The sequence below is a fragment of the Anopheles moucheti genome, chromosome 3, assembly GCF_943734755.1.
Source record: "Anopheles moucheti chromosome 3, idAnoMoucSN_F20_07, whole genome shotgun sequence".
Lineage (NCBI taxonomy): Eukaryota > Metazoa > Arthropoda > Insecta > Diptera > Culicidae > Anopheles > Anopheles moucheti.
The window spans coordinates 42,883,360-42,893,779 of record NC_069141.1 but is presented as its reverse complement, the minus strand read 5'-3'; the positions used below and the strand labels follow the sequence as shown (position 1 = coordinate 42,893,779).

The following is a 10,420-nucleotide window of genomic DNA, read 5'->3' as shown; positions in this document are numbered from 1 at the left end:
ATTGAAATTTGATTCAAGATTTTCAAATTAAAGCCTTGAACTGGTCCAAGTCGGTCTTCTTGTATTCGTTGGTAATCGACATCATACAGAACCAAACAAAAAAAGACGATAGGATTCAAATTCGGAGAATTGGGAATCCCCAAAGTAGTGTTCAAAATGACGTATGTGTAAAGTCGTTCGAAAACCAGGTTTGAACAAATTTCGCACATGTTCTGGAGCACCGTCTTACTGGAAAAATTAATGTTCATCTTCACAGGTATTTTTCAAACAACTCAAAGAGAAGTGGCCTCGATTAGAGACTGCCCCCCAAATCATCACTGACGATGCATATGGGATGCGTGGGATGTTCAAATTGGATTCATGGAATGATGTTCCACGTTGGAGTCTTTCCTTGGTATTTTTGGACATCTTGAGGTATTATGTGGCTGGTACTGCATGATCTGTCTGGTACTGCCGAAAAAAGTGATTCTTGACCACACAGCTAAAAGAAGAAAATCTCTTTGTGCTGATTCCTTCGAACGAACTACAACACGGTCAACATCTTGGGCCTTTTACAGCGAATATATGTCACAACAACATGGGGCAAAAATAATGACACGTACTTGACGATGCAAATGTATTTTCGAACTTATTGAACACCCTTTATAAATTTACCTAGCAATGATAATTAAATTTAAGCATATTTTAATTCCCAGCAAAACTCTAGTTCTGTAGAAACATACAAAGTCTAGTTAGATTCTATAATCTTCATTTGACTGCATTCCAGCAATAATTGTGTTCACGTGTGTTTTGCGTTTGGAATACGAAGTATTTCGTAAAAGAGCTAGTGGCTAGTGATGCTATAACAGTCAATGGCTGTTACAATGGCAATGACAACAGTTAGTAACAATAGCGCGAGATGCTACAACAAATCCTAGATAAACTACTTGCAGGCGCCGTTCAATCCAAGGACACTCCAAGGATTTCAAATCAAAGGATATATTTTCAGTTCTTCAAGAATTCCATATCCTACGGTTTCAAGAGGATTGGATAACAAGTGAATATAATACCCTCATTAAATCACTTATTTGTATGCTTGGTGTTATGGTAATGTATCTGATGACGATGACGATGCTAGTGGAGTTCGCTCTAGCGTTTTACTAATGGAATTATGACACATAGTCGCTCATAGTCAAATAAATGTCTTATAGATAAAGAAGGAAAGCAGTGTGTTTGTTTTATGAGTTGCTTTTTATTATAATCCTACACATTTCCTAAGTCACAGACTTTACTACAATTCTACTTGAACTTAGTAATGATGATGGCTCAGATGGCTCTGTCCATGAACGATGCTGGAGGTGGAGTGCGCGATCGGAGCAGCGTGGTGAGCGATCGGGGCAGAGTAGTGCGCGATCGGAGCAGCATGGTGAGCGATCGGGGCAACATGGTGCGCGATCGGGGCGGAGTAGTGCGCGATGGGGGCAGCATGGTGGTGCTGGACGGTAGCGTGTGCTACTGGAGCATGGGCATAGCTGGACACGTGCACGGGCTGAGCGATCACTTTGTGGACTGGCTGGGCGATCTTCACTGCCGACGGTTCACGACGCACAACGGCGTTGAATCCGGAGTGATGATCGGCATGGTAGTCGACGACGCGGTGGTGGCCATCGGAGTCCAACAGCGAGTACTGTCCGTGCACTTCATCTCCGTGGCGGGTCTCATGCTGGCTCTTGATGTCTCCGGTATGCTCATCGTGCACGGAGTACGAGAACTCGTAGTTAGCCGGGGCATGGTGCTCTACAGACTTGATGATCGTGGGTTGAGCGATGGTCTTGACGACGGTCGGAGCGGAGTGTTGGTAGATAGCTGGGGCGGCATGGATGGATCCGACATGGTGGACAGCTGGGGCAGCATGATGCTGGATGGTGGAGTGCGATGTAGCGATCGATCCGTGGTGAGCCACTGGGAGCAGACCAGCGCTAGCGGCAGCCACCAGAGTAGCCAACAAAACAAACTATAGAGCGGAAAAGGATAAATAATGTTTAAAATGCTCTTAAGAATATATCGAAGAAGACATTCTTACTTTGAACGCCATTATTGGAGAGCTGGATTGTTTACTGGTTGAAGTTCTGTGTGATTGTGTCTTGCTTTATCTTGAGCAACGTCTTTTATACTTAAGTTATCCCGATGGAGTTTGTTTGTGTTTTACGTCCTTGAGACGATGGTATCGTGAAATTGCACTACTTTTACTCGTCGAAACTGATCTACATCAACTTATCTACGCCGTTGAACTCCGTCCAGCGAATGGCGATGGATTTAAAAATAAACTTCGAATGGACACACCTCCACAATGAGAAAATGAACGAAGTAAAGATAGAAGAGATCAGGTATCTTCCGACAGTATTGCATAAACAAAAGACAAAAAATGTATAACATTCGTTAGGTTTAAGCATTTCATGTCTTTTGCCATATGTTGTGCTTAATCCTTTGTATTGCAAAATCCTATTGTTCAAATAAAACCAGATTAAATGTTGAGCATTGATATGTAATTTGAGATCACATAATCGCTAACGAAAATAACAGATGTTGCAAAGTTTGTTAACTGTCCACGATTTTAAGCGTCGCAAGGTTAATGAAAATGAGGCCTCGTGTTACAGATACAACCAGTTACAAATGCAGTTTTTAATTGCTGGCTCTTTACGGTAAATTGCGTAGTTGTAGCAAATACAAGATTGTGCGAAACGATCGATGACGCCCAGCAGCAGGACATGGTCAACCGCGAAATAAACGAAAAGTAAAAAAATAAAAGCAGAAACTGGAATTTGACGTAGTTACCCGAATGTTGACCACATTCGCAATACGCAGTAAAACGAAAGGATTGAATGAACTGACCGACAAACCAGAATAAGCAAAAATTGAAAAGAGGTGTGTCTTTTTGGTAAATTTTCTGCCACTATTCTAGACATGTATGTCCTTGTTTACCTTACAAGGGATATGTAAGTAAAAGTAATTCTTATTTTGATAACAGTGGTCAGTGTTATCGTTTTTCTTGTGTTATTACTTTTCTATCGTCAGTTAAATTAAATTGACGTTTATGGAAAATTCTAAATTTAAGTGGGAGTAATGTAAAAGTCCTGCAGTTTCAAAGATTAAGCGATTTATTTAAGAAAAGCAATATGGCGAAGATACGGTAACATCTTTGTATTGACAAAATTTTCGATAATACAGTTTCTTTCGTAATTTAAAAAGTCGTTTTAGGTAGTCCTGAACGTAGAATTCCAGCATGTACTCATTTTAATCACTTTAATGTTAAATTACTTTAATGAAAGTAAAATTTCTATATTTTCTAAAGAGCTTAATACTTTACTAAGCAATACAAACAGGTTGTTCGTTAAGTTATTTTTAAAAAAAATTCACAAGCACTTTCCTAAATATTTCCCTCTCAGCTAAATTACACAGTTAGTTGCTAATGCCGGATACAACCCTGGACAGGCAGCTCAAGTTCACAACGGCTGATGCAGGAAAAACATCGTGTTTATGTGTTTTAAAGTACTCTGCAATTGTGGATGTACGGTTGCATGCGCATGCGCCGACTAGAATTTGGTTATTTATCAACTGATCGCTTCGTGAGTGAACTCAAGTGCAGTTTTGCGAAACTTTTAGTGATCGTAATTGGAACATTTATGCGAAGTGTTACAGCGTTTCATTGAAAGTGCAAATATGTCTCAAGAATGCTTGTGAAGGACCTCGTGTTTGTTGTGTTTTGAAGGTAAAAGTTTCCAAACAAGAAAATTACTTGCGCTGGGCGTGCAATGGGCATAGTGGTTGCCTAGGAAACGGATAAACATACACGAATTGGTTGGTACGCACCCATCCGGTCCCGTTTTCTGGAGACTAGTTGTAAGGGTTCGTTTTTCCGTAATGGTCGACCTGGTCGTGTCCGTGCTGTCTGTTTGCGTTGAACGTGAAGCGCGTAATCGACCGTATAACAATAAAAATATTACAACAAAGTTTACCAATCTGTGGCGTTGCACATAGTGGCAAATGTGTTGGGAGGTTGAAGCACCGCAACGCAGTGTTTATACAGTGTAGCTCAGTGTAGTGTTGTATGCTGTAAGAAAAATGTTTTAACAGCGGTTTTGTAGAAAAATTAAAGGTTCTGTGCGTATTTGTGACCTCAAAGTAAGAAGAGATTTTTTTTTGTCACGAAATGTCTCAGTTGGGCTTGCTGGCCTCGTTCCGTATATTCAATTCCAAACTTTACACTGCGTTTGTGATGTATCATGTTTCGCTCGTACAGATCGCTTTTCACCCCACAACTAACTCTAAGGTTCACTCGGACCAATTATGTTGATACACAAAAAAGAACCCTACCCTTTAGGACGAAGAAAAATGTTCCCGAGTATTAGTTTTCCAAGGTAGAATGATTAAAGTTGCAATGTTAAAAAAAAAAAATGCCACGGCAAAACAGTTTTTGCTCACATTGAAAGAGAGCCGAAAAACGAGGTCAAACACAGCCAACATCGTTTAGAGCTGTGTGTACAGTGTGAAGGATTTGCAAGGAAAGCGTAGCCATGGTCTTGGAAGTTCTTATTATTCTTGTCAATATCGAATGAGAGTGTTCGGAAGTAGACTTGTAAGTGTTGTGTGTTGTTTCTGAACCAAAGAAAAAAAAAAAACGGTGTTTTCGTTCGAAACCACTAATTGGCGGAAAAGTTCGACGGCACGGAGAGTTGGTGTTTGCCAGTGTACGCACTGCCGAGTGTAATGTTTGGCATGCGAATGTTTCCCTATTAAGTTGCGTGATACTTTGTGGGTTAAAAGGTTAATGGTGTTCTTTGCTAGCCCACATACAGGGTAACGGTTTCGGGTTGGAATTATTTTACATTATTTTAATCGTTTGTTTTTAATTTATTATAACCCGCTGTTTAACACTAATAAAATAATATTGTGATACTGTTGCGCATCTTACAATTGCCCAAATACTGCTCAACACAGCTCAGAGATGTGGTATACAAATTGTAGAATATGTTTAATATATCGGTTTCATGTAACCATTCATAAACAAAATTAGTGCTTATCTTTTTGAACATCTTTCATATGATAGCTATCACCGTTTCGTGACGCGAGAAACGCATGTTCCTGACCTCCCTGAAGGTTCAAATTAGCTTTGGTTGTTGACCAGAGTATCATCGGAATGCTATCTGTAGTCTATTACCGGCGTTGATGGTTAATCGATCTCATATTCAATTTCTTTGACGGTCAACCTGCTTTCGTATATTGTGCTCGTAGAACAATGAAAAAACCATAATTTGGAATTTGCAGTGTTTTTTTGTGTGACTGGTGATGTATGAAACAAAGAAGTCCTACAAAGTCTTTATATAAACAAACAATGGATAAACAAAGACTTTACAAAGTATTCTACAATCACCGTACACAAGTATTCTACAATCGTCGTACACAACTCATCCGGAAATATTAAAGGCCTAAGGAAGCTTGCAACAGCAGACCTTTAAACGTCATTAGTTAGGTCTAGTTAGTTTTAGTTTTTACTTTGTCGAATTTCATTAAACCAACTTCCTCATTTTTTTCGATATTTTTCATCATTTAAATGTCAACTCCATCGACTAAATTTCTACGACAGTTTGATCTAAAACTATAACTTTTTATAAGTTCCAATAAAAACGATAGTTTTATATGAATATTTCAAATCTTAAAGAGATAAACAGTGTCGTTACACTGTTAGACAGTAGATGTTGTGTTTTTTCTACATCGTATTTATTGATTATGCCTCACTTTTCTACCTCACTCAATCAATAATTCAACCCTAAACATTGAAGGTTTTCCATTGACCAGATGACCAGACGTTGTCGTGAGATGCAAACCCAGTTGCACCCATTATTTATGATTCACTGAGTGAATACATTGGTGTCTTGTTAGTGTAACAGTGCAAAAGGTCAGTTTCAAGCGTACGGAAATGGTTGAAAAACTATAACTACTTCGCGTAGCATGACGCTAGCTGCCAGCGATCCTTTGCCACTGCGACAACGAACGGAAATGGTGGTACTGTAGTGCATATCAATGGTGAACTTAAAGCTTTCTCCGCAGCGAGTGTGAGTTAGTGAGTTCGTGGTAAGCAGAAATAAGAGAAAAACAGAAACATGAAACTTGTGTTCCCAGTGGTTGTGTGTTGTTTGGTACTGGTTTAATGTTTGAAGGCAACGCGGTTGATCCCTGTGGAACATCTTTTATTTGGAATGTGACCGTGCAAGTAGCGAGTAGAACAACGGTTTTACAGCAAGACACGGTCCAGCCATGAATCGATACCTGACGCTAAGTCAACTGGGAGACGGTACGTACGGTACCGTTGTCCTTGGCCAGCGGAAGGACACCGGCGAAAAGGTCGCCATCAAGCGCATGAAGCGGAAATATTACTCTTGGGAGGAAGCCATGAGCCTGAGGGAGGTGAAGGTAATGCAGTTTGCTTTATGGGCAATCACATCGGAAACCAACCGATGGCCAACCATTCATGCATCGTTTGTGTGTCCCCACGTTTTCTTTGCTTTTGTTTCAGTCGCTGAAAAAACTTTCCCATGCCAACGTGGTGAAGCTGAAGGAAGTGATACGGGAAAACGATGTGCTGTACTTCGTGTTCGAGTACATGCAGGAGAACCTGTACCAGCTGATTAAGGATCGTGATACCCATTTCCCGGAGGCCACCGTAAGACTGATACTGCAGCAAATTCTGACCGGGTTGGCGTTTATGCACCGACACGGTTTCTTCCATCGCGACTTGAAACCAGAGAACGTGCTGTGCAGCGGACCGGAAACGGTAAAAATAGCCGACTTTGGACTGGCTCGGGAGATACGCTCCCGGCCACCGTACACGGACTACGTTTCCACCAGATGGTAAGGGTGTGTTTATAAATATGTCGCCGGTGTGTTGAATGATCTCTCCAGTGCTTAGAACTAGTACAAACCGGGTGCGTTTTCCATGGTGGGAGCGAACATATTGCGTGTTGCGTGATCAAAGTCAAAACATGTTGCGAGTGTCATGAATTATTGTAGCCTTTTTCGGGCAGCCTGGCCACATTACACCTTTTGAGGTTTTGGATGAGTTTTAGAGGTTGTCTTTCGTCAATTGTTTCCGTCCTACGGCGTCTGATGACGCATGAAATAAATAATGCAGGAAGATTTAAACATTGACAAGCAAAGAAAAGAAAATGATTACAAAAGTGCCGCGTCCTACGCGGGTAGTTTTGAAAGTGTTTCTCCCAAGAATATGATACTGTTCTTTAAATTTTCGTATAAATTCAGTGAAAATAAAGACTCGAGGTATTGTTGCTGATCATCTTGTTTTATCACTAGTTAATATTTTGAAATTCAAACATCGGGTTACTAACTAATAAACTAATACTACTACTACTACTACTACTACTACTACTACTACTACTACTACTAAAAAATTTTAAACAAAAAATACATGGTTTGACATATTTCTATTGGTCTTTCTAGTTTGATGTTCTTTAATAATAGTAATAATGTGGTAAACATTATTTTATTTTGTCGCATTTGTGTGTTATTTTATCTATGCAACGGATTATCATGCCATGCCGTGTATCTGTGCTGGCAGAACTTAAGTAAATGTTTTTAATTTTATTTTTGAGCCCTTTTTAAGAAAATATGAAAAGCTATTTTATATCAACTAGTTTTTTTTTGTTTTAAGGTATCGTGCGCCAGAAGTGCTTCTACATTCAACGCGCTATGGGAGTTCCATAGATCTATGGGCAGTGGGATGTATTATGGCCGAATTATACACCTTCCGGCCATTATTTCCTGGCTCCAGCGAGGTTGATCAGCTGTTCAAGATATGTTCTGTGCTAGGCACACCGGACAAGGTAAGCATTGCAGGCATAAAATATCAGATAATCCTTTGCCGGTTTGGTTGTAAAGCTAATTGTCCATTTTGTATGTTTTGTTTGTTTTTAAGTCCGATTGGCCCGACGGCCATAAACTTGCCGCAACGATTCAGTTTCGGTTTCCGGAGTGTCCAAAAATACCGTTGGCCACCTTAGTGACACGTGCCAGTACTGCTGGCATACAGCTGTTGGAAGATTTGCTCCAATGGGAGCCGGAGAAGCGACCAACTGCACAGCAATCGATGAAATATCCCTACTTTAGCACAGTGAAGGCGCGAAACTCAGCGAATATCACAACAAACAGTCTAACACAACACAATCAACCACTTAATGGTAACGCGAACGGTGGTCCGGCGGCTGGTGTACCGAATGCTCGTTTATCAATCATGGAACTAGCTACCAACTCGAGGAATGCGCGCGATGCAAATGGAACTAATGGCAATTTCAATCCGATTAGCCACAACGAACTGAACGACTTGAACTCCATGCTAAGCCTATCGCGCGTGTCGGAGACTACTATTGACCGGACGACTCAGCAAACACAGCCAACCCAAGCCAGTCAGCAGATCTTCACCGAGGATGAGAAGGAAACTGGTAAGCTCCAAAGTGGTATAAACTACAGCTTGTTGAACGAAATGCTCAATGGATACACGGTGGGAATTGGGCCTTCAGTTCAAACAAATGGCCAAGGTATGACGAGAATACTGCGCAATGGTCCAACAAGCACCTACTCCAAGTCAAACGTTGCCTACGAAACTAACGATGTAGCAGGCGATGTGGATAAGAATGACAAGAACACAGGGTCCGTTGTCAGTTACGCTATTATTAAACCCGCTGTAGTGCGTATCGAGGAGAGCCGTTTGACGGATGTACCGATACCACTACCCGACGGAATTGGAGGCAAAAAAGAGAAGATAAACGATATTTTCGTGACACGAAACACTGATTATAAACACCATCAAAGCGGATATGGAGTCACGAAGCCAGGCGGACATCGAACGCTTCCGGTCATTGATAGTGACGATTCGAGCTACTTCGGAAGCGGGTTCTATCTGCATAAGAAAAATTCGGGCCACCAGTTAAAAAACGGAACCACTGCTTTGAGTATTGGCGGAGGTAGTGATGGTGGAGGTGTAGGAGCTAGTCGGAGAGCTGGCGGAGGGGGTGCGTTTAACGGCGGCTTTCTGAACGATAGCAAGGTGTACAACGCATTTTCCAAACAACCTATGCTGTTGACTAGAAAAACGGATGAAGATCTGAAGGTGTACCGAAATCGAAACGGACCGATCGATCGAGCGATTCATGGACATTTCAGCAAGAGCTGGGAACCAACCCATCATCTTGGAGAAAGGCATGAAGATGACTCGCTGGAAGATATTTTAGGGTATGTAAGCTAAGGTTTTTTTTAGCCGTTCATGTTTGCAAAATTAATGTACAATAATTAATTCGTTCCTCCGTTAGAAGTCGAATAAAAGCAACGAAGAAACCAGCGAACGACTTTAAGCTAGAGGACCTTTTTGGGGCGTTATCGTTCAGCAAGGATTCTACAACGGCAAAATACCCGAACACGGTTCCATTTGCCAAGAGCTCTACCAAAAACATCGGAGCCAGCGGAGCGATAGCGGACATTTTTGATAATTCAGATGCTAAACCTTCCCATTCAAGCGCTAATGTGGTGCCACGGCGAAAAAATCAGCAGCAAGTATTTGTTTCAGACACTAGGTATGTGAGTGAGGGCTAAAGAGTGTGTATAGCCTCGATTAAGTAGAAAATAATCTGCTTTTTTGCCAACCACTTTCAGCAATTTAAGCACCGACAAGTTCAGCGGTATTAATCCATCGTTTAAGTTGTTCCCATGGGATGACATGCCGAAAAATGGCGTTGAAAAGAAGCAGTGGATCCCGGACAATGGTAACTTTGGAACCATGATAAATAAAATAATGAACTAATAATAATGTAATTGTTTATCTATCAGAGGTTTTAACGTACGTTGGCGCCGGTAATGAGCACACAGGACGAACGGATTGGGCCGCTAAGTACCTGAGCAAATAAGGAATGTTGCCAGTTGCACGTCGCATAGCATTATAGGATTCGTTCTTGTTCTGTGTAGCAACCTATCTGTGATAGATCAGCGTAACTTTAGACAATTTGTGGCAGTTGTTATGATGTTAGTTTGTTTATTTTTTGTTTAAGGTTATAGGTGTACGCTCTGTAAAAAGATGATTATTGAATATATTCAGTTCGCTGATTGGACTAGTTGGTAGATCAAATAAAAAATAACTTTTCATAATCCGTTCTGTAAATTTTATTCTACGTCAGTTTTAGTGATGACAATGACCAGAATGTACATTTGTAAAATTATTACAGTGTGTGTCATTGTTGCACGGTAAAGAAAATTGAAGAAAAACATTGCTGATAAGATTTATATGTCTTTAAATAATTTACATTACAAACGCATTAAAAATGGTCAGCTGTTTCGACGATTTTTCATAGAGGGTTCAACTAACATATAGCGAATTACA

General features: G+C 40.8%; 2 protein-coding genes across 2 annotated transcripts; one reads left to right on the top strand and one right to left on the bottom strand.

Moving 5' to 3' along the window:
- Positions 1-1,288: 1,288 nt before the first annotated feature.
- LOC128305342 (cuticle protein 7-like) lies at positions 1,289-2,115 on the bottom strand. The gene is made up of 2 exons (XM_053042731.1): positions 2,063-2,115; positions 1,289-1,993 (listed from the first exon to the last, which is right to left on the bottom strand). The coding sequence occupies exons 1-2, from the start codon at positions 2,072-2,074 to the stop codon at positions 1,289-1,291; spliced, it is 717 nt and encodes a 238-aa protein (XP_052898691.1). The 5' UTR covers positions 2,075-2,115.
- Positions 2,116-6,294: 4,179 nt separating this feature from the next.
- On the top strand, positions 6,295-9,950 carry LOC128305327 (dual specificity tyrosine-phosphorylation-regulated kinase 2). The gene is made up of 7 exons (XM_053042713.1): positions 6,295-6,450; positions 6,554-6,888; positions 7,706-7,877; positions 7,970-9,282; positions 9,360-9,620; positions 9,700-9,809; positions 9,874-9,950. The coding sequence occupies exons 1-7, from the start codon at positions 6,295-6,297 to the stop codon at positions 9,948-9,950; spliced, it is 2,424 nt and encodes an 807-aa protein (XP_052898673.1).
- Positions 9,951-10,420: the final 470 nt, after the last annotated feature.

What these genes read in the sequence shown, in the direction of transcription:
- LOC128305327 (XM_053042713.1), top strand. Translation starts at nt 6,295, where the DNA reads ATGAATCGATACCTGACGCTAAGTCAACTGGGAGACGGTACGTACGGT. An exon ending in GTATTTGTTTCAGACACTAG is followed by an intron (nt 9,621 to 9,699) that starts GTATGTGAGTGA and finishes AACCACTTTCAG; the next exon opens with CAATTTAAGCACCGACAAGT. An exon ending in GCAGTGGATCCCGGACAATG is followed by an intron (nt 9,810 to 9,873) that starts GTAACTTTGGAA and finishes TTTATCTATCAG; the next exon opens with AGGTTTTAACGTACGTTGGC.